Below are 23,118 nucleotides of genomic sequence, written 5' to 3'. Positions count from 1 at the left end.
GTCAGGAGTTTGAGACCAGCCCGGCCAACATGGTGAAACCCTGTCTGTACTAAAAATACAAATAATTAGCTGGGTTTTGTTGTGGGCACCTGTAATTCCAGCTGCTCATGAGGCTGAGGCAGGAGAATTGCTTGAATCTGCAAAGTGGAGGTCGCAGTGAGCGGAGATCTTGCCACTGCACTCTAACCTGGGTGACACAGCCAGACTCTGTCTCAAAAAAAAAAAAAAAAGTTTCCAATAAAGTCCTTTAAAAATCTAAAGTCCAGGCCAAGCACAGTGAGTCATGTTTGCAATCCCAGCTCTTTGGGAGCCCAAGGCAGGAAGGTCTCTTGGGTCCAGGAGTCTGAGATCAGTCTGGGCAGCACAGTGAGACCCCATCTCTACAAAATAAAATAAAAATATTAGCCAGTTGTGGTGGCATCCTCCTGTGGTCCCAGCTACTTGGGAGGCTGAAGTGAGAGGCTCAATTGAGCCCAGGAGTTCTGGGCTGCAGTGAGCCATTACCTCACCACTGCATTCCAGCCTGGGCAACAGAGCAAGATCCTGTGTCAAAAAACAAAAAATCCCAAATCCATCCCAGGATCATTGTTGTATTTTGTTGTTATGACTCTAATTTAGTCTCTCTTTCTGGAACATTTTATCAATCTTACCTTCTCTCCATGACATCAATATTTTTCAAAAAATTCTGGGCTAGTAATTTTGCAGAAAGTCCTTCCATTGCTGTTTGTCTAATACTTTCTCATGATTTTGCATTTGTGGCAGGAAACAGATGTGACATTGTGTTTTCAGGATGCATACAGTGTTGATTTTGTCCACTATTGATTGTGCTAACTTGGTTCAAATGGTGTCTGCCAGTTTCTCCAGTGTGAGTTAGTATGTTACACTTTGGTGTTTTGTTGTTGTTGTTGTTTAATATTTTATTTAATTTTAATTAATTTTTTTTTTTTTTGAGACAGAGTCTCACTCTATCACCCAGGCTGGAGTGCAATGGTGTGGTCTCAGCTCACTGCAACCTCTGCCTCCCAGGTTCAAGGGATTCTCCTGTCTCACCTCCCGAGTAGCTGGGATTACAGGCCCGCACTACCACGCCCAGCTAATTTTTGTGTTTTTAGTAGAGGGAAGTTTCACTATGTTGGTCAGGCTGGTCTTGAACGCCTGACTTCAAGTGATCTGCCCACTTCGGCCTCCCAAAGTGCTGGGATTGCAGGCAGGAGCCACCACGCCCCACCAATTTTTTTTTTTTTTTTTTGGCGATGGAGTCTCACTCTGTGGCCCAGACTGGAGTGCAGTGGCGCCCTCTCGGCTCACTGCAACCTCCGCCACCGGTTCAAGTGATTTTCCTGCTTCAGCCTCCTGAGTAGTTGTAATTACAGGCCCGCACCACCACGTCCAGCTAATTTGTGTATTTTTAGTAGAGATGGGGTTTCGCCATGTTGGCCAGGCTAGTCTTAAATTCCTAACCTCAGGCGTGAGCCATGGCACCTGGCTTTACACTTTGTTAATGAGTGCTTTCTGGGGAGATACTTCGAAAGTAATTAAATAGCCTGTTCCTCAACACATTCAGTTTCCAAGATCTTAATATCAATTGATGACCCTTGCCTGAGCCAGTTATTACCATAATGGCAACCAAATGGTGATTTTCTTTTTTGAGACGGAGCCTTGCTCTGTCGCCCAGGCCGGAGTGCAGTGGCTGATCTCGGCTCACTGTAAGCTCCGCCTCCGGGGTTCACGCCATTCTCCTGCCTCAGCCTCCTGAGTAGCTGGGACTACAGGCGCCCGCCACCTCGCCCGGCTAATTTTTTGTATTTTTTTTAGTAGAGATGGGATTTCACCGTGTCAGCCAGGATGGTCTCGATCTCCTGACCTCGTGATCCGCCCTCCTTAGCCTCCCAAAGTGCTGGGATTACAGGCGTGAGCCACCGCGCCCGGCCCCAAATGGTGATTTCTTTCTTTTTTTTTTTTTTTTGTTTCTTTTCTTTTTTTTTTTTTTTTTTGAGACGGAGTCTCGCTCTGTCGCCCAGGCTGGAGTGCAGTGGCGCGATCTTGGCTCACTGCAACCTCCACCTCCCAGGTTCACGCCATTCTCCTGCCTCAGCCTCCCGAGTAGCTGGGATTACAGGCGCACGCTGCCACGCCCAGCCAACTTTTTGTATTTTAGTAGAGACGGGGTTTCACCGTGTTGCCCAGGCTGCTCTCAAACTCCTGAGCTCAGGTAATCCGCCCACCTCAGCCTCCCAAAGTGCTGGGATTACAGGCGTGAGCCCCCGCGCAGTCCCCAAATGGTGATTTTCTAATTCCATCTTGGAGCATTTCCTTACTAACTGGCTCAACAAACCCTTCCAGGCTGACTTGTCTTGTTTTTGCCTGCCCCAGGCCTGGACTCAACCATTTTTCCGAAGAGCCCTGGTTCATTTTAGTGGCGAATGATATTTTATTTATTTATTTATTTATTTATTTAGAGACGGAGTCTCGCTCTGTTGCCCAGCTGGAGTGCAGTGGCGTGATCTCGGCTCACTGCAACCTCCGCCTCCCGGGTTCACGCTATTCTCCTGCCTCAGCCTCCCGAGTAGCTGGGACTACAGGCGCCCGCCGCCGCGCCTGGCTAATTTTTTGTATTTTTTAGTAGAGACGGGGTTTCACCATGTTAGCCAGGATGGTCTCGCTCTCCTGACCTTGTGATCCGCCCGCCTGGGCCTCCCAAAGTGCTGGGATTACAGGCCTGAGCCACCGCGCCCGGCCAATTTTTTATTTTATTTTATTTTGAGATGGAGTCTCCCTCTATTGCCCAGGCTAGAGTGCTGTGGTGCAATCTTGGCTTACTGCAACCTCCGTCTCCTGGGTTCAAGCGATTCTCCTGCCTCCGCCTCCTAAGTAGCTGGGACTACAGGTGCGCGCCACCATGCCCAGCTAGTTTTTTTTTTGTATTTTTAGTAGAGACGGAGTTTCACCGTATTGGCCAAGTTGGTCTCAAACTCCTGACCTCGTGATCCACCTGCCTAGGCCTCCCAAAGTGCTGGGATTAAAGACGTGAGCCACTGTGCCTGGCCTTAATTTTTAAGTACTAAATAGAGACTGGGCTTGCTATGAGGCCCAGGCTAGTTTTGAGCTCCTGGGCTCAAACGGTCCTCCTGCCTCGGCCTCACAAAGTGGTAGGATTACAGGCGTGAGCCACTGTGCCTGGCAGAGAATTTCATTTATTTATTTATTTATTTATTTATTTTTGAGATGGAGTTTCACTCTGTTGCCCAGGCTGGAGTGCAATGGAACGATCTCAGCTCACTGCAACTTCCGCCCCCCAGGTTCAAGCAATTCTCCCGCTTCAGCCTCCTGAGTAGCTGGATTACAGTCGCGTGCCACCATGCCCGTCTAGAATTTGCATTTTTAGTAGAGACGAGGTTTCATCATGTTGGCCAGGGTGGTGTCGAATTCCTGATCCCAGCACTTTGGGAGGCTGAGGTGGGTGGATTACTTGAGGTCAGGAGTTCAAGACCAGCCTAACCAATATGATGAAAGCCCATCTATAATAAATATACAAAAATTAGCCAGGCATGGTGGCGTGCACCTCTAGTCCCAGCTACTCGGGAGGCTGAGACAGGAGAATTGCTTGAACCTGGGAGGCAGAGGTTGCAGTGAGCCGAGATTGTGACATTGCACTCCAGCCTGGGTGACAGAGCCATTCTGTCTCAAACAAATAAATAAATACACAAAAAAGAAAAGAAAAAAAGAAGGCTGGGCACGGTGTCTTACACCTGTAATCCTAGCACTTTGGGAGGCCAAAGCAGGCGTATCACATGAGGCCAGTAGTTCGAGACCAGCCTGGCCAATGTAATGAAATCCCATCTCTACTAAAAACAAAAATTAGCTGGGCATATGCCTGTAATCCCAGCTACTTGGGAGGCTGAGGCATGAGGATCACTTAAACCCAGGAGGTGGAGGTTGCAGTGAGCCGAGACAGAATTAGACTGACTCAAAAAAAAAAAAAAAGGACCCGTCTCAAAGAAAAAAAAAGTAACCTGGCTGGGCGGTACAGTGTCTCACGCCTGTAATCTCAGCATTTTGGGAGGCTGAGGCGGGCGGATCACGAGGTCAAGAGATGGAGATCATCCTGGCCAACATGGTGAAACCCCGTCTCTACTAAAATACAAAAATTTAGCCTGGCATGATGGTGTGCACCTGTAGTCCCAGCTACTGGGGAAGCTGAGGCAGGAGAATCGCTTGAACCTGGGAGGCAGAGGTTGCAGTGAGCCGAGATCTCACCACTGCACTTCAGCCTGGCGACAGAGCGAGACTCCATCTCAAAAAAAAAGGAAAAAAAAAGTATTCCAGAAATAAGAGAAGGAATACAATTTACATATAACCATTTCATAACCACTAATGGATTACAAAGCTTGGTAATGCTCATTAGCAGCTGCTAATGCCACAAAAGAGGGGAACATTAATGTAATGTGTCTTCTAATGTATGTACATGTAGGCAGCGCTCAATCCAGTCCTGACTCTAATCAAACCTTTAGGTGGTTTTTTTTTTTTTTTTTTGAGACATGGTCTCGCTCAGTTGCCCATGCTGGAGTGCAGTGGTACTATCTCTGCAACCCAACCTCCACCTCCCAGGTTCAAGTGATCCTCCTGCTTCAGCCCCTGGAGTAGCTGGTATTACAGGCACCTGCCACCACGCCCAGCTAATTTTTGTATTTTTATTAGAGATGGGGTTTTGCCATGTTGGCCAGGCTGGTCTTGAATTCCTGACCTCAAATGATCTGCCTGCATTGGCATCCCAAAGTGCTGGGGTTACAGGCATGAGCCACTGCACCCACCCCATAAAACATTTTTTTAAAGTTGGTATACTTCTTCCCAGTCTCCATTCATTCCATTCATTCATTCATTCACTGTCACAGTGTCTCCCTCTGTTGCCCAGGCTGGAGTGCAGTGGTGTGATCACAGCTCACTGCAGCCTCTACCTCCCTGACTTAACTGATCTTCCCATCTCCTCCTCCTAAGTAGGTGCGTGCCACCATGCCTGGCTAATTTTTGTATTTTTTGTAGAAACGTGGTTTCATCATGTTGCCCAAGCTGGTCTTGCATTCCTGGGCTCATGCAATCTGCCCGCCTTGGTCTCCCGAAGTGCTGTAATTACAGACGTGAGCCATGCTCTCAGCGTTTCTTTATTATTTTTTTAGAGACTGGGTCTTGCTGTGTTGCTCAGGTTGGACTGTAACTCCTGGGTTCAAGTGATCCTTCTCTCTCTCTTTCTCTTTTCATTGGCAGTTTCTACTTGAAATCCTCCTGTTGCCCGGGCGCAGTGGCTCACGACTGTAATCCCAGCACTTTGGGAGCCCAAGGTGGGCGGATCACAAGGTCAGGAGATAGAAACCATCCTGGCTAACACGGTGAAACTCCATCTCTACCAAAAAAAAAAAAAAAAAAAAAAAATCAGCCGGGTGTGGTGGCATGTGCCTGTAATCCCAACTACTTAGGAGGCTGAAGCAGGAGAATTGCTTAAACTCAGGAGGCGAGGGGGAGGGTGCAATGAGCCGAGATCGAGCCACTGCACTCCAGCCTTGGCAACAGAGCGAGACTCCATCTCAAAAAAAAAAAAAAAGAAAGAAAAAAGAAATTCTCCTGTCTCAGACCCAGAGTAGCTGGGACTACAGGTCACACCACTGTGCCCGGCTATGTTCCCAGCCTTTTATCTGGGCATTTTATCCACTTCTTAAGAGTTTTCTGACTCATAGCTGGTACTCAATAAACGCTCGGAGAAGCCTCATAACTTAGCGGTTACACACACAGTTCTGGGTTTGAAACCTGTCTGCATCTTACTAATTGTGAGACCTTAGGGGAATCACTTAACTTCTGTAAAAGGGGCCGGTATATTATGCCCACCTCCTTGGGTTGTTGCAAATAACAAATAATGATGTGTGAAAGATTTAACACGGTCCCTAAGAAAAGTAAATGTAGAATTGCCATATGGGCCAGGCGTGGTGGCTCAAGCCTGTAATCCCAACATCTTGAGAGGCTGAGGTGGGTGGATTTCTTGGGCCCAGGAGTTCAAGACCAGCCTGGGCAATACAGTGAGACCCCCCGCCTCTACAAAAAATACAAAAATTAGCCAGGCATCGTGGCGTGTGCCTGTGGTTCCAGCTACTTGGGAGGCTATGGTGGGAGGATGGCTTGAGCCTGGGAGGTGGAGGTTGTAGTGAGCCGAGATCACACCACTGCACTCCAGCTCGGGCGACAGAGTGAGACTCCATCTCAAAAAAAATTTTTTTTCCGTTTTTAAGACAGGGTCTCGCTCTGTCGCCCAAGCTGGAGTGCAGTGGCACGATCTCTGCTCACTGCAAGCTCCGCCTCCCGGGTTCACGCCATTCTCCTGCCTCAGCCTCCTGAGTAGCTGGAACTACAGGTGCCCGCTACCACGCCTGGCTAATTTTTTTTTGTATTTTTAGTAGAGATGGGGTTTCACCATGTTAGTCAGGATGGTCTCAATCTCCTGACCTCGTGATCCACCCGCCTTGGCCTCCCAAAGTGCTGGGATTACAGACGTGAGCCACCGCGCCTGGCCAAAAAAAGTTAAGTTTTATGTTATGTGTATGTTACCATAATAATAAAAGATTTAAGAACAGAGTCTGGCGGAGTGACCAGGACGTGCTTATTAAAGCACTGAAATCAGAGTAATTAAACTGGCATTGCTGGCCTCTGACTCTTAAAGGGACATAGAGTATGTCAGTCAGTCCCCATCTCAGGCCTAGCAGATAGTGGAGACTCTAGAAATATTTGTTGATCTTTTGACTGCTTGAAATTCAAGGTGCTAAGGCCAGTCACGGAAGCTCATGCCTGTAATCCCAGCACTTTGGGAGGTCGAGGCGGGTAAATCATCTGAGGTCAGGAGCCAGCCTGGGCAACACGGTGAAACTCTGTCTCTACTAAAAACACAAAAATAAGCTGGGTGTGGTGGCATGTGCCTGTAATCCCAGCTACTCCAGAGGCTGAGGCAGGAGAATCCCTTGAACCTGGGAGGTGGAGGTTGCAGTGAGCCAAGATCACGCTACTGCACTCCAGCCTGGGTGACAGAGCAAGACTCTGTCTCAAAACAAACAAACAAACAAACAAACAAAAAAAACTCAAGGTGCTTTCTTGCTTAGCACCCAATGCGTCTGTCCACCACATGACCTGCCCTGCCCAAACCCAGGGGAATCCATGTCTCCGGGGTCTCTGTGAATGGGCCTCAGAGCCCAGGGTGCCTGGGTGCCTCCAATTCTGCCAGTTAGCTCTGTGCCAGGCTGCTCCCTGGGCCTGGAGCACACACCTTGGCGCATTCCAACTCCTGTGTCTAAACAGCTCCCAGCGACCTGGAGCTCTTCCAGGAAAAGCTGTCTGCGATCCCCTATCCCTCCAGACAGGGCAGCCAGTCTAGAATCAAGAGGCAATGGTGCTGTCCTCTCTCATGGGTCCCCAGGGTCTCCAGGGTGTGGGTGGCCCCTTCAGCTAGAGGCTGGAGCTTTTGGACAGCTGCTGGCAGCTCACACTGGTCCCAAGGTCACCGCAGGGGTGAGGTGGAGGGAGACGCTGGATCCTGGGAAGAGGAACTCCATGCCACACATTTTGCTGTCCCTGGCATTTCCCCACTGGGCCCTCCTCCCGTGTCAGTCTAGGGTGGAGACAGCTGGCATCACCAACATCCACTGGGCAAGGCACCCTCGTCAGGACCCCATGGAAGGGGAGGACCTGGCAGGAGACAAAGTGATGAACCCTGGCCACTGCCCTTGGCTCCCGTCCCCACCAGGGGGCGCCTGCAGGCCCGGGGTCCTAGGACCCGGGGAGTTTAAGGTCAAGGACAAGCAGAAGCCTTCCTTCCCTCTCTGCCACAGGGGCAGCTTGGTGAAGGCCCACCCCAACTGCGCTGGCCGACTTCCACGCTGCCTTTGGCAGGTGCTGGGGTCCTCTCGCTCCCTGTGGGGTGGGCCGGGGAGACGGGGGGAGGTCCGGCCTGCATTGGGGAACATGCAGCGAGAGAGGCCTTGGCCCAGGAGCTGGCGCCTGGCGGAAAGAAAGAAGACAGAGGTGCAGCGGCAGGTTTCTGTACAGGAAGTCAGATTATACATTTCAGTAATGGGAGGGGTGATGGGGACGGGGCAACACTGCAGGGGCCACAGGGAGAAGAAGAGATCGAGAGCTGGGGTTTGGCGTAAATCTTACAAAGTGTATAAAGAATCTGTGTTTCTCTACATTAACAAAAACCAAAGGCTACAAGAGCGGTTGTATATACAAAACACGGAGATATTGCTTCACTTGCAAACAGGTTCCAGACCAGATGGGGAGACGAGACAGAGGAGGGGGGCAGGGAGGGCCGAGAGGGCGCGTTGCGTGCAGGAGAGGGGAGGGGAGAGGGGAGAGGGGAGAAGGGAGAGGGGAGAGGGGAGAGGGGAGGGGGGGGACGGGCTTCTCCCTGCATCAATCAACAGGCAGAGGTGGGAGGCCTGTGCGAGCTGCTGTGCGTGGAGGAGCGGGTGGGCGCTGAGAGCCCGGGGGGTCCGCCTGCCCCGGCCCCCGCTGCCTGGTTCTTCGGGCTTTGGCCCAGAGCAGGGTTCTGGGTGGGGACGACGGGCTGGCTAGGCCACCCGGTCACAGAGGGAGGCAGGCAATCGCTCCCTAGAGTCGGCCGAGGAAAAGGGGAGAAGGCGGCGCCGTCCCCCCGTCCTCCTCGCCTCTGGCCAGTCCCGTCCATCCTGCCGCCCTCCCCACCCCAAGACGCCCGTGGGGACCCGAGTTTCATGGGTGCAGCAAACCGGGGCTTCTAGCTTTTCCCCGGGCAGGACGGGGGTAGCACTGGCTCCTGTCCTTCGTGGGCCCCGGCCCGGCCGTGCAGAGCTCACTGGGAGGGCTGGAGCGAGCCGGCCACAGAGGGACAGCAGGGAGGGGCCGGAGGACACCGTGGCGGGGGCGGGCGGAGGACGTGCACGCACGCTGGGCGGAGGCGTGGGGGTCACAGGTTCTGGCAGCACTGCAGCTTGTTGGGCTTCTGTCCGTCCGTGGTGGGCGGCACGCTGATGTCTACCACGTTGTTCCCCGGGGACTCGTCGTGGGCAGCGCGGTCTGCGATCTGTTTCTGTGACACGATGCGGTAGATCTCTGCAAAGGGGGTACAGGGGGACGTGGGGTGAGCCACCACGTGCCCTGCCTGCCGAGGGGGGACCTCTCCCTGCAGTACTCCAGAGCCCCTCTCCAGACCCCCACAGCGCCCCCATCACATCAGGGGTAACAAGGACAGGGGCTGCGCACCCAGCCACAGCAGGACCCACATCTGGTCACAGCCAGCCCAGGCCTCTCACTCCCTAAGATCAGAAGCGCCCTCCTCCCTCAGAGGTAAACTCCCAGAAGCCAAAAGGCTCCAGGTCCCCGCGGCTATCCGCCTCTCTGCAGCGCCAAGAGTTAAGGCAGGGCCCATCCCCAGGAACTGGGGCCAGGGGGTCTCTGTGTCCCCAGTGCCAGCAAGGGCTAGACCTGGTCTGACCCTGTGAAGTGTCCAGGTGGACCGGCAGGTTTAACAAGCAAAGGTTAGGGGCGGTGGTGGAAAAAAATCAAACAGGCCAGGTGCGGTGGCTCACGCCTGTAATCCCAGCACTTTGGGAGGCTGAGGCAGGAGGATCACTTGAGCCCAGGAGTTCGAGATCAACCTGGCCAACATTGTGAAATCCCATCTCTACTAAAAATTACAAAAATTGGTGGGCGTGGTGGCGGGCACCTGTAATCCCAGCTACTCGGGAGGCTGAGGCAGGAGAATCGCCTGAACCTGGGAGGCAGAGGTTGCAGTAAGCTGAGATCAAGCCACCGCACTCCAGCCTGGGCAAAAGAGCAAGACTCCATCCCGCCCCGACAAAAAAAAAAAAAGAAAGAAAGAAACAAGCAAATGAACAAAACAAGCAAAGGTTCAGAGGCCGTGTTCCACCCTGCCTGGCTGGTGCCCTACCCACACCCATCCGGTCCCCGGCCACCTGTGAGGATATTCTTGAATGCTTCCTCTACGTTAGTGGAATCCAAGGCTGAGGTCTCGATGAAGGACAAGTTGTTCTTTTCTGGAACAAAGAATACTGCCTAGGTGAGTGGGCAGGCAGGGTGACAGGCTCCCACACGCTCTCAGGGACCCCGCCCACCCACCTGGCCCATCCCAAGGCCACTCCTCAGGGAAGGGTGGCCAGGGCCCCAACACTGTGAGGGGCCTCCTGCCTTCCAGACATCTCTCTGATGCCTGCGTCTCCGTGCGCTCACCTGCGAAGGCGCGGGCCTCGTCAGTGGGCACGGCCCGCAGGTGGCGCAGGTCACTCTTGTTGCCCACCAGCATGATGACGATGTTGCTGTCTGCGTGGTCCCGCAGCTCCTTCAGCCAGCGCTCCACGTTCTCGTAGGTCAGGTGCTTGGCGATGTCGTACACCAGCAGGGCGCCCACTGCGCCACGGTAGTACCTGCGGGGTCAGGGACCCATGAGCCTCTCTGGAGGACGACCATGGGCAGCGGCGGCCTCACGGGATAACAGCACACGTCACGCCCAGGGTGGGTCATCCAGGGCCGAGCCAAGGGGCAGTCATTGCGGCCTCAAGGGAAGGGCGTGTGTCTGGAGGCCCCAGCGCTGCTCCCTGGATCCAGCTCTGAAATGTGGGGGTCTGAAGAGGGAGTTTGGGAGCTGGAGATAGAAGATACCATGAGGTCATCAAAAAAAAGGAAGAAGGGGCTGGGCGTGGTGGCTCACGCCTGTAATCCCAGCACTTGGGGAGGCTGAGGCGGGCGATCACTTGAGGCTGGGAGTTTCAGACCAGCCTGGGCAACATGGCGACACCCCCATCTCTACTAGAAAAATACAAAAATTGGCCGGGCGCGGTGGCTCATGCCTGTAATTCCAGCACTTTGGGAGGTCGAGGTGGGCGGATCACCTGGCACCGGGAGTTCGAGACCAGCCTGACCAACATGAAGAAACCCCGTCTCTACTAAAAATACAAAATTAGCCAGGCATGGTGGCACATGCCTGTAATCCCAGCTACCAGGGAGGGCGAGGCAGGAGAATTGCTTGAACCTGGGAGGCAGAGGTTGCGGTGAGCCAAGATCACACTATTGCACTCCAGCCTGGGCAACAAGAGCGAAACTCTGTCTCAAAAAAAAAAAAAAAAAAAAAAAAAAAAAAGGAAAAATATAAAAATTAGCTGGGTGTGATGGCATGTGCCTGTAATCCCAGCTACTCGGGAGGCTGAGTGGAAGGATCACTTGAGCCTGGAAGGCCGAGGTTTCAGTGAGCCGAGATCACGCCACTACACTCCAGCCTGGAGGACAGAGCGAGACCCTTTCCAAAAAAAAAAAAAAAAAAAGTGGGGGGCAGGGAGAAGGAAACAGCAGCAGCGCAGTGAAAAGGGCACTGCCTACCATACAGGGCCAGGCTCAGCCCACTGAGGAGACAGACATCCACTCTCAGCACTTCGGGAAGCTGAAGTGGGAGGATTGCTTGAGCCCAGGAGTTCAAGGCTGCAGTGAGCTATGATCACACCACTGCACTCCAACCTGGGCAACAGAGCGAGACTTTATCTTTACAAATAAATAGGACGGGCGCGGTGGCTCACGCCTGTAATCCCACCACTTCGGGAAGCCGGGGCAGGTGGATCACGAGGTCAGGAGTTCAAGACCAGCCTGACCAAGATGGTGAAACCCTGTCTCTACTAAAAATACAAAAATTAGCCAGGCATGGTGGCAGGCGCCTGTAATCCCAGCTACTCGGGAGGCTAAGGCAGGAGAATTGCTTGAACCCTGGTTGGGGGGGGGGGGTGGGCGGAGGTTGCAGTGAGCCAAGATTGTGACACTGCACTTCAGCCTGGATGACAGAGTGAGACTCTATCTCAAAAAAATAAATAAATAGGCCAGGCACGGTGTCATGCCTGTAATCCCAGCACTTTGGGAGGCCGAGGCGGGCGGATCACCAGGTCAGGAGATTGAGACCATCCTGGCTAATGTGGTGAAACCCCGTCTCTACTAAAAATACAAAAAATTAGCCAGGCGTGGTGGTGGGCGCCTGTAGTCCCAGCTGCTCAGGAGGCTGAGGCAGGAGAATGGCGTGAACCCGGGAGGCGGAGCTTGCAGTGAGCTGAGATTGCGCCACTGCACTCCAGCCTGGGCGACAGAGCGAGACTCTGTCTCAAAAACTAAAACTAAAAAATAAATAAATGAATAAATAAAATTAGCCAGGCATGTTGGCGCACGTCTGTAGCCCCAGCTACTCAGGAGGCTGAGGTAGGAGAATCGCTTGAGCCTGGGAGGTCAAGGGGTCAGTGAGCTGCAATTGTGGCACTCACTCCAGCCTGGGTGACAGAGCAAGACCCTGTCTGTCTCCAAAAAAGAGGAGGTGACAGCCAGGCACGGTGGCTCACGCCGCCTGTAATCTCAGCACTTTGGGAGGCCGAGGCGGGTGGATCACCTGAGGTCGGGAGTTTGAGACCAGCCTGACCAATATGGAGAAACCCCATCTCTACTAAAAATACAAAATTAGCCTGGCGTGGTGGCATGTGCCTATAATCCCAGCTACTCGGGAGGCTGAGGCAGGAGAATCGCTTGAACCCAGGAGGCGGAGGTTGCAGTGAGCCGAGATCGCGCCATTGCACTCCAGCCTGGGCGACAAGAGTGAAACTCCATCTCAAAAAAAAAAGGAGGAGGTGACAGAGAGACAGATGTACCTGAGGGATGAAGGAGATGGGAAGGAGCCCAGAGGACCTCAAGACGGTGGTGGGAATGGCTGGGGGGCTTGGGAGGGGTCCAGAAAAAGGCAGCTGAGTGGGTCCTGATGGCTGGGAAGCCTTTGCAGGGAATGGGGGCCAGGCCCGGGTAGGAGGACAGGAGGCATGTGGGACAAGGTGTGGGCACCAGTGAGGAGGGAAGCTGAGGGAGGAGGAAGGCTGGGATGCTGGCTGGGCAGGGGCAGCAGCAAGGCGGAGTGGCCTGAGCCAGGTCCTCACTGCACTTGGTACCCAGAGATACCCTGGTGCGGCCAAGGCTGGGCGCTGGTCAGCCTGAGGGTCCCATGGCACATGGCTAAGGTGTTCTTCCAGCCTCACTCCCTGCTCTTGGGAGCACACTCTCCCCTTCTCCTGCCCAACTCCTACACAATCTTCCAAGCCCACGTGCTGCACGCCCATGCCCCCGAATCTCAGTGTCCCTGCCCAGGCTGCTGACACGCACGCGGAGGTGATGGCGCGGTAGCGCTCCTGGCCAGCGGTGTCCCAGATCTGCGCCTTGATGGTCTTGCCGTCCACCTGGATGCTGCGGGTGGCAAACTCCACGCCGATGGTGCTCTTGCTCTCCAGGTTGAACTCGTTGCGGGTGAAGCGCGACAGCAGGTTGCTCTTGCCCACGCCCGAGTCCCCGATGAGCACCACTGGGCAGGAAGGCGAGGTTCTGTGAGTCCCCACGCTCCACCCGCTACCGCCCCCACAACCTTCCCACTGGTTCCCTGGGTGCTGCACCAACGCGGCTGCCAACGGTGTGGAGGAGTCGGAGATGCCTGAAGCCCAGAGCCTGCAGGCGCTGTGCTAAGTGGTGCAGAAGTGAAGGGAGGCTCTTGCCTTCCAGAAACAGCCACTGCGGATAGCACAACACCTGCCTGTCTCTGGTCCTCACAACAGGGCTGTCCCAGCTGGGGCAGGGGGACCCAGGCAGCCAGGCAGGCAGAGCAGCTCGAGATCCATCAGCCCTGAGCCTCCACCTGCAGCCTGGTGGCTGGGCAGCCAGACACGGCTTGAGAAGGCTCCTGAGCGGGGTGACCTTGGGCAGGTCACTTCACCTCTGGACTACTTTTTCCAAATGTGTGAACAGGGAGGCAGTCACAGGAGGAGGAAGTAAGAGCAGGTATGGCCAGGCACGCTGGCTCCCTCCTGTAATCCCAATGCTTTGAGAGGCCAAGGCGGGCGGATCACTTGAGGTCAGGAGTTCGAGACCAGCCTGGCCAACATGGTGAAATCCCGTCTCTATAAAAAATACAAAAATTAGCCGGGCGTGGTGGCTCACGCCTGTAATCCCAGCACTTTGGGAGGCCGAGGCGGGAGGATCACGAGGTCAGGAGATCGAGACCATCCTGGCTAACATGGTGAAACCTCATCTCCACTAAAAATACAATAAAATTAGCTGGGCATGGTAGCGGGCGCCTGTAGTCTCAGCTACTTGGGAGCCTGAGGCAGGAGAATGGCGTGAATCCAGGAGGCGGAGCTTGCAGTGAGCCGAGATCGTGCCACTGTACTCCAGCCTGGGCGACGCAGCGAGACTACATCTCAAAAAACAAAAATAATAATAATAATAACTAGCCAGGCGTGGTGGCAGGCTGAGGCAGGAGAATCGCTTGAGCCCAGGAGGTGGAGGTTGCAGTGAGCCGAGATCGCATCACTGCACTCCAGCCTGGGCAACAGAGATTCCGTCTCCCCCCACAAAAAGAGCAGGCATTGCACAGGAAGGGACACGAGTAGGCAGCTGTCACGGTTGTTGTGGTTTCTGGTCAGGGCGTGGGAAGGGTCACTGCTCCAGGTATGTAAGTGACAGGGCATGAGGAGCTACTCCCACCTCAACCCCCACCTCTCCTGGTGCAGCAAACCCACATCCAGCTTCGGCAAAGGTGGCTGAGTGGGGAACAGGAATGTGCCCTGAGGACGAAGCCTGGAGGAAAGAGCCTGCAGCCACCTCCCACCACCCCTGTCCCCAGGGTCAGGTCCCCTGCTGAGCTGCAGGGAGCTCCAGCGAAGGCCAAGTCCTCATTCAAGGGGCAGCCGCGCGGCAGTCCACGCGTGTGCACAGCTCCTCACAAGTCTCCGACACAGGTATGCATTGTCCCAGGAGGTGGGTGCGCAGCAGAGCAGCTTGCCAAGATGCAAACCCTGGCCCAGAAAGGAGTCAGCGCAGCGTGGACAGCAGGGAGATGAGGGTTTGTGGGCAACAGCACCCAGGGACAGGGGGCCTGAGCCCAGTTGACACGGGGTGTGCAGCAGGCCTGTCTCATGCTGGCCAAGGAGCATCAGGAACGCGTTCCCTGAACAGAGCAGGTGCCGGCTGGTCAGGCCAAGGGTGAGCCGCCTTGTAAACTGTTTCCTGTCCCAGCCATGGAAGCACTGTCCCTACAGGCCCAGCCACCCCACGCTCTGGGGTGGGGTCTGGGTGAGCTGTCTCCAGACCTCTGCAGAACATACCACGTGGGGAAGATCAGTGTGTGTGCGTGCACTTGAATACAGCCAACCAGATGCCCCAGCCAGAAGCCCCATGGACCCCCAAGGATGGGCCTTGGGCCCTGGCACCTGAGGCTGGGTTGGCTCAGTGGCTTGGTCAGCCCTGGTCCCAAGGAGTTAGGGGGCATCCACTGAGGATGAGGCTTCCTTGTCCGGGCAGAGATGGGCATGGCTGTTCCTCCTGAGCTCGGGGAGGTGCTGGCAGCCAGGCTGAGCCCTGGCTGACCCAGAGGGCCGCTGGCCCCACGCGGGACCCCTGCCGCATTGAGGGAGCAGGGCCTGGAGCCCACCAGGCAGCCCTCCTCTGCCCTTCCCCTGGCCACACTGTGGGGCTGTACCTACACGCTTGGAATCTTCCTTCTAGAAAACATTCTCTCCTGACCCAACTTCCTGCCTCGGGCACTGGAAGGCATCGTCTACACTCACGCATTGCACCTCCTGTCCCCCAGTCCTAGAACTCCAACCAAGCATGCTTTCGCCCCCACAGTCAGCGTCAGCCTCAGCCACCGCCACTCCCCTGGGCCTGTGCAGCAGGCACCCAGCCAGCTCTCCCTCCTTCCCTGCCTTCAGGGGCTCCACACCCCGACTCCTCTCCTCACAGTCACTCCCACTCAGTCTCCCACTCCACCTTCGCACCTCAGGGAGCCTCAGGACAGGCATCTCTGTCCACACCCAGTCCCCAGGTGACCCCATCCAGGCTCATGGCTGTAAATGCCAGCCATGGGCTGGTAACTCCTATATTACCTCTCTCTCTAGAAGCCCAGACTGGCGTGCCCATTGTCTCCTTCATGTCTCGTCAGGGGCCCCAGGCCCCTCTTACCCAGTAGAGCAGAGCCAAGCTCCCGATCACTCCCTAAGCCTGCCCACCCACCCCTCACCTACCCCTCCTTATCTTGGTTAACTTTGGCTTGGTCCTACCAGGCACTCACGCCAGAAACCTGGGGTCATTCTCGACTCCTTCCTTTCTCTCGCATCTCAGAGTCTATCCTTCAGCACATCCAAACGGATCGAAGAGAAGGGAGGACGAGGGGTGCACCCCACCATGTCTCCCTGGGCGATTCCATTCCAGACTCTCAGACCCTGGCAGGTATTGTCTGTGCAGTCCCTGTGTCACGCTCATCACCAACCAAAAGGCTGTCCTCCTGCAGCAGCCACCAGAGGGCGCCCGTTGAGTGCCGAGCCGGGGCACCTCCCTCCCTCTCGCCTCTGCAGACAACCCTCCGTGGCCCCCACCTCCCGCAGGGGAAAAGCCCCAGTCCTCCCCGCTGCCCACAGGGCCCTCCCCTCCTCCCTCTCGCCCCCTGGCTCACCCTGCTCCAGCCACACAGGCCTCCATGCTGTTCCCCCAATACGCCTGGTGCGATCCTGCCTCAGGGCCTTTGCACAGGTTTCTCCTGCTGCCAGAAACACTCTTCTCCAGGCACCCACCTGGCTCCCTCCCTCATCCCCTTCCTGTGGCCCCTTAAATACCACTTGGCGAAGAAGGCTCTACCTGCTATGCTACTAAAACTCTACTCTCCGAATTACCCTGTTCCCTGGCCCAGCTCTTCCTCCGTCACTCTTGCCACTCTCTCACCTGTCAGGTGGCATTTATCTTTTGCCAGTCTGCCCCAAGGGCAGGAATCAGGTCCTGGCACAGTGCTTGGCACACAATAAACACCCAAGAAAATGTCTGTCAAGTGAACAAACAAAATGCCAAAAAGGCTGGCAGAGCCTCCCAGGCATGCCCCCTGCCCCATACCTAGAGGATGCCAGGTCACCACCCTTGGGCCACAGGTGAGGAGGGCAGGATCAGGCAGCCCCTACAACCCCACCTGGGACACCCTCTGGTTGGCTGCTTGGAAGCCAAGAATAACAAGAACAAGAAGAATATTCGATGAGCTTGTGCTAACAAAGCTCTTGATGTGCATTACTTCGCATAAGCCTCATGTAGCCCATTTTTACAGATGAGAAAACTGAGGGTCGGATGGGGAACGGGGTGCGGGGCAGAGCAGGACCCTGAAGCTATGCATGTTTGCGGGCTTGCCCTCACCTCCCAACGGTGCTCCCCAAGTGACTTGTCTGGAGCCACCGCCTGGGAAGTGAGCCAGGCAGGATTTGAACCCAGGTCTTCTGCATCCACAGTCCAAGTTCTTCCTTCCCAACTCACTGCCACACTCACTGTCCTACCCCAAACCTCAGCACGTGGCTTGGGCGTCGTGGTTCTGCCTTATGGGGTGGGCATTGAGGCTCTGGGCACCCCAGCTCCCACCGCATGGGGCAGCCTGTCCCCCTGGGGCAGCCAGCATACTCCTACTCATCCTTCAAGACCCCTCGGCTCAGACCTCTCCTCTCCCCAAAGACCACTGCTTGGCCTGGCGTGCAAGACCTAAGACAATGGGGCTGGCATTCTCTCACGTCACCATGGGTGCCCAGCACAGGGCTACCAAGTGGACTTCAGAGAAAGACGGAAAGATGCCGGGTACAGTGGCTCATGCCTGTGATCCCAGCACTTGGGGAGGCCGAGGCAGGCGGATCATTTGAGGTAAGGAGTTTGAGACCAACCTGACTAACATGGTAAAACCCCGTCTCTATGAAAAATACAAAAACTAGCCGGGTGTGGTGGTGGGCATCTCTTGTCCCAGTGACTTGGGAGGCTGAGGCAAGAGAATCATTTGAACCCGGGAGGCGGAGGTTGCAGTGAGCCGGGCTCGTGCCACTGCACTCCAAGCTGGGCGACACAGCGAGACTCAATCTCAAAAAAAAAAAAGAGAAAGACGGAAAGAGGTGGAGTGAATGTGGGCGTGTGGCCCAGCACCTCCCAACCAAGCCAGTAAGGATGAGAATCGGCTCCCAGGCCACTGGGGACCAAGATGGACTCACTGTGGGGGCCCCCATCTACACCACCAACCTTAACCTCCTTTCCATGGCAGCTACGGGAGCCTGGCCAAGGCCAGGGAAGGTCAGGGAGGTCTGCTCAGTTCTCACGTCCTCAGGAAATAAGACAGGAAACTCGGGCCGTGCCCAGGCATTCCCGACACCCTCACACCATTCCAGCCTTGCCCCAGTGGTACAGCCTTAGGGGCTCCTCAGCCCCATCAGTTTCTTTGTTTTTGTTTTTTGTTTGTTTGTATTGAGATGGAATCTCCCTCGCCCAGGCTGGAGTGCACTGACACAATCTCAGCTGTAATCTCTGCCTCCTGGGTTCAAGAGATCCTCCCGCCTCAGCCTCCTGAGTAGCCGGGATTATAGGCGTGCACCACGATGACCAGATAACTTTTTGTATTTTTAGTAGAGGTGGGGTTTTGCCATGTTGGCCAGGCTGTCTCGAACTCCCGACCTCAAGTGATTCACCCACCTCGGCCTTCCAAAGTGCTGGGATTCCAGGCATGAGCCACAGCACCCAGCCCCATCAGTTTTGCCCTCAAGCACCTTGGCCATGCTGGGTCCCCAGTGCTTTGCAGGCCTCAGCTGTCCACATTCTCAGGGCTGCCCCAGGGACAGATGTAAATATTATCATTCTCCCTGAACAGCTGGGGACACTCAACCCAGAGTGACCAAGTCAGAGCAAAGGCCAAACGGCCACTGAACAGATCAATGGCAGGCCAGGTGCAGTGGCTCACACCTGTAATCTCAGAACTTTGGGAGGCCAAGGCAGGTGGATCACTTGAGCTCAGGAGTTTGAGACCAGCCTGTCAACATGGTGAAACCCCGTCTCTACTAAAAATACAAAAATTAGCCGGGCATGGTGGTGGGCACCTGTAATCCCAGCTACTCAGGAGGCTGAGGCAGGAGAATCATTTGAACCCAGGAGGCAGAAGTTGCAGTGAGCTGACACTAAGCCACTGCACTCCAGCCTGGGTGACAAAACAGGTGAATGGCAAAGATGCTAAGCTGCCCAGCCAGTCCCTGGCACTGGGTGCCCGATGCAGAGAGGTGGCCAGTGGGGCAGCGGCGGGGCTGGTCCAGGACGCAGGCTGGGAATGAAAACGTCATTGTCTAGGACACAAGCAATCTGTTGTCTTGGGGAAATAAAGAGCCCTTGAGGACACAGCTCCGAGCAGTTCCACATAAGTTGGTGGCTTCACTGGCTGGGAAGCGACCCCCCTACCCCAGACATGCCACTTGGCTGACAGATCAGGCAAGCCCAGTTGGCAAAAACAAAGAACTGGCACCTCTGAGAAGTCCTGGGTGCCCTGGCCTGCCCCATGACAGTGTGGTGGCCCTGGGGACCCAGACCCTAATGCTCAGGCAGACTGAGAGGCCCTTCAGGGGAATGGTGCCCCCATTCCGGCAGAGCCTGGTGGAGCCAAGCAGTGCCCCATCCCTCCCCTGGAAGCTGGTCCTAAGCATCCTAGGCCCTAGGGACCGGCACTGGGGGCTGCTCTTGTCTCAGCTCTTCTCTGGGGAGGTGTACAGAGCCAGGGCACTGGAGGGACCCCCATTCTAAATGGGGAAGATGGTATGTTTGGGTCCCCAAACAGAAACTGGAACAGCAGGCCCACTGTAAGGTCTGCCCAGGCTTGAGGGCTGGGAGCTGCCTCGGGAGCCTCAGCAGAGAAAGAGAAGCACCAGGCAGGCCCGTTCCCTGGGGACAGGGGCCACCTTGTCTTTGGGCAGGGAAGGGGTGGACAAGACCCAGAGGACAGGGCCTGGGGCAGCTGCGGCCCGTTTCCCCCACGACCCGTGTCCTCCAGGGCCAGGTGAGCCCTGATTGGCCAGGGCCTCTAGGGTAGGGGAAAGGCTCCGAGAGGGCCTCAGTGGCCCTTGGGGACACAGCTGCACCCATGGAGTCCCGAGTCCATCAGAAAAGAAATCTGGGGTCCCACAGCAATTAGTGGCAGGCTATGAAAATGGCCTGTGGCTAAAGGAGAAAATGTTAGGAGGATAAATGTGAGGCTCTATAATTAGGTACAAATCAACAGTGTCATTCCTGGGGGAGGGAAACAACATTCACGGAGGAAAACAAACAGCGCATGGGGCATCACCCGGGGGATCTGCTGGCCTCGGCCACTGAGGTCAAGGGAGCCAGTGTGTGATGTGGCCACCGAAAAAAAAAAAAGGCAGGGGCCAGGCGCAGTGGCTCATGCCGGTAATCCCAGCACTTTGGGAGGCCGAGACAGGTGGATCACCTGAGGTCAGGAGTTCAACATCAGCTGGCCAATATGGTGAAACCCCGTATCTACTAAAATACAAAAATCAGCTGGGTGTGGTGGGTGCTTGTAATCCCAGCTACTCGGGAGGCTGAGGCAGGAGAATCGTTTGAACCCGGGAGGCGGAGGTTGCAGTGAGCCGAGATTGCGCCACTGCACTCCAGGCTGGGTGACTAGAGTAAAATTCTGTCTCAAAAAAAAAAAAAAGAAAAAGAAAAATATTGAAAGAGAATAGAGGAGGTCCTCTGATGAGGCACAGCTGTGAAGGTGAGACGGCAGATGACCAGTTTGGGAAACGCTGACCTTTTGGGTTAGATTTTTGCTACCAACTGGCTTGAGAAAGTCAGCAGGGCACCTGCTAGACTCAGTAAAAGGAGGCCAGTGTGGGGAGGGCAGTGGGGCAGGCACCCCCTCCCACCCACACTGCCTGCCCGCCAAATGCCAGATGCCGCAGAAGCTAGATCAGTGTTTCCAGGAAGCAGTCTCTGCAGACGAGTCCCGGGAACCACACAGCCTCTCCATTGCTCCTGACCCAGTAACTGTTCTGCTGGGAATGCACTTCTAGGAAATAATCCAAAGGGCAAAACCATGACTTGGGCAAACACTCGGAGCTGGGTCATTTAACACAGCAAAAGGGCGAAAATAACAAGCAGGGGATAACCATAGAAACCTGGACGGGGCACGTGGGGAGCAACACCCCTGCCCTGGCAGTGCCACATCTGGGTGGGTGCCCAGCCAGGACCTGGGAGCAGCTGCCTCAGGGTAGGCTGAGTGGAGATGGCACCCGCTCAGCAGGACCCAAAGTTTAGTCCCCCTGTCTCCAGACGGCCCTTTAGAATCCCAGTCTCCAAAACTCTTCCAAAGCTTCCTCCTGCCATGAGGGCAAGACCCTGGGCCTGGCACCTGCCGACCACAGAGCCTCACCCACCAGTGACATTATCAACCTGTGTGCAGCTGCCAGAGCCCTCAGTGCCGCAGGACGACTCTAGGCCCTTGCAGAGGCACTTCCTCTCCCTCTCCTCGGAAGGCTTTCGCCACACGGACAGCCCAGGTGGAGACCTCTGCCCCATTCCCCACAACCACAAGACGCTGGATGAGACCAGACACAAGGCCCAGCTAGGCCTGGTGCAAGCCACAGAGCACACTCTGAGGAATGGCTCAGCGAGGTAAGGATACCAACAGCTGATGTGGGACGCAGGCCCTCATAGAGCAGGCCGCAGGGTGAAGGCACCTTGGATCCAGGGATTAGCTCTCAAGGGCTGCCATTGTCAGCCAGGAAGCCCAGCAACCAGGGCAGACCACTAGGCCAAAGTGTAGCTGGGCACAGAAGGCTCAGCTGAGAAACAAGGGACTCCAGTTTCCTCCAGCTGGAGGAAGCTCCCCAGCTGTTCCCAAACGGGCAATGGCTGCCTGATCTACCTAGGCCTTATTTGATGCTCCTAGAGCCCCCTCAGTCCCTCGGGCGGGGAAGACCCTCCAACAGGCTGGCTGGGGCCACGGCCATCAGTGCGCACATGTTGGAAGAACTTGGTCTAACAATCCCAAGTCCCAGATGCTGGCCACAAGCCCCCTAAGACACGCTTCCTAAGTGGTAAGGCCTACAGGTGGCCTGGGCTCAATTGGGCTCCAACACTTATAAACTGTGTCTTTGTAACTCTGGGCCTCAGTTTCCCAATGTGTAAAAAGAGAGGCTGGTTAATATCAACCTCAAAGGGCTGCAGTGAGGATTTTAGTTAATTCGCATAAAGTGCTCAGAAAAATGCAGGCACTGGCTTAGCGCTGTTGAGAGTTCTGAGTGAAGAGATGGAATTCTTGCTGCACACACGGGTACCTTTCCACTCAATCCCAGCTTTGCACCCCAATCCAAGGATCCCACCACCACACACCTCACCCCCAGGGCCTCATCTCAGCCCAGCCCCCACTGCCTGCCCCGCCTCTCCCTGGCCCCACCCCCAAACACGCTGCCCCAATCAGGACAGGCGTCGTGAAAGCCCCGCCCCCCATTTGCCCAGGCCCAACCTACCAATTGGTCACGCCCATCACGCCTTAGCCCCGCCCCCAAAAACCCCGCCCCCATCGCGAACCACACTTTCAGCCCAGCCCGGCCCGCCAAATCTTGGGAAGGCTCCACCCCCTCCGGAGGCCCCGCCCTAACGGCCTCGCCCACCGCTCCGGGCCCCACCCCTTCTAGGCCCCGGCCCCGGCCCGGCGCATCCTAGGTCCGCCAGGTCTCTCCGGGCCTCCGGCTCCGTATAGCTGCGCATCCTAGCCCGAAGCTGATGCTGCCCGGTCGGCCCCGGCCTTCCCGGCTGCCTGACCCGCCGGGCCCCAAGCCCCGGGCTCCGGCCTGGGCCCAGCGGCCTGGAGCGCGGCCTTGGCCCGTCTGCCCGCCGCCTCGCCGCCACGACCTCGCCCGTCTGTGCCCCACCGGCCGCACCTTTGAATAGGTAGTCGTACTCGTCGTCCCGGGTCCCCATTGTCCTGGCGCTTCCGGCGGGATCGGCAACTCCGCAGCCCCACCACAAACACCCGACGGGGGCGGAGCCGGCGCCGCGCAGAGCGGCGGTTGAATGGCCTATCAGCGGCGAATGGAGTAGCGACGGGCACCCAGCGGAGCCAATCAGAGGTGGAAGTAGTGCTCTGAGGGTGGGCGCCGCTTGGTATCCACCCTCCTCGCCCTCGGTGTCCTGGGGAAAGGCGGAAGGATTGCGGACCTTTTTGAAGTGATGGACGAGCTAGCCTATCAGGGGCGAGCT

General features: G+C 55.8%; 1 protein-coding gene across 1 annotated transcript; it reads right to left on the bottom strand.

Moving 5' to 3' along the window:
- Window positions 1-8,068: 8,068 nt before the first annotated feature.
- Window positions 8,069-23,108, bottom strand: RAB11B (RAB11B, member RAS oncogene family). The gene is made up of 5 exons (XM_002828587.6): window positions 22,800-23,108; window positions 13,204-13,399; window positions 10,261-10,454; window positions 9,987-10,067; window positions 8,069-9,123 (listed from the first exon to the last, which is right to left on the bottom strand). Exons 1-5 carry the CDS (start codon window positions 22,837-22,839, stop codon window positions 8,978-8,980), a joined length of 657 nt encoding a protein of 218 aa, XP_002828633.1. The 5' UTR covers window positions 22,840-23,108; the 3' UTR covers window positions 8,069-8,977.
- Window positions 23,109-23,118: the final 10 nt, after the last annotated feature.

This window comes from Pongo abelii, chromosome 20, assembly GCF_028885655.2.
Source record: "Pongo abelii isolate AG06213 chromosome 20, NHGRI_mPonAbe1-v2.0_pri, whole genome shotgun sequence".
NCBI classification, from domain to species: domain Eukaryota; kingdom Metazoa; phylum Chordata; class Mammalia; order Primates; family Hominidae; genus Pongo; species Pongo abelii.
Note: the sequence above shows the minus strand (reverse complement) of the source record. Positions and strands in the feature narration are given on the sequence as shown.

What these genes read in the sequence shown, in the direction of transcription:
- RAB11B (XM_002828587.6), bottom strand. Translation starts at nt 22,839, where the DNA reads ATGGGGACCCGGGACGACGAGTACGACTACCTATTCAAAG. An exon ending in GTACGACTACCTATTCAAAG is followed by an intron (nt 13,400 to 22,799) that starts GTGCGGCCGGTG and finishes CTTCCTGCCCAG; the next exon opens with TGGTGCTCATCGGGGACTCG. An exon ending in CGAGGCCCGCGCCTTCGCAG is followed by an intron (nt 10,068 to 10,260) that starts GTGAGCGCACGG and finishes TCTTTGTTCCAG; the next exon opens with AAAAGAACAACTTGTCCTTC.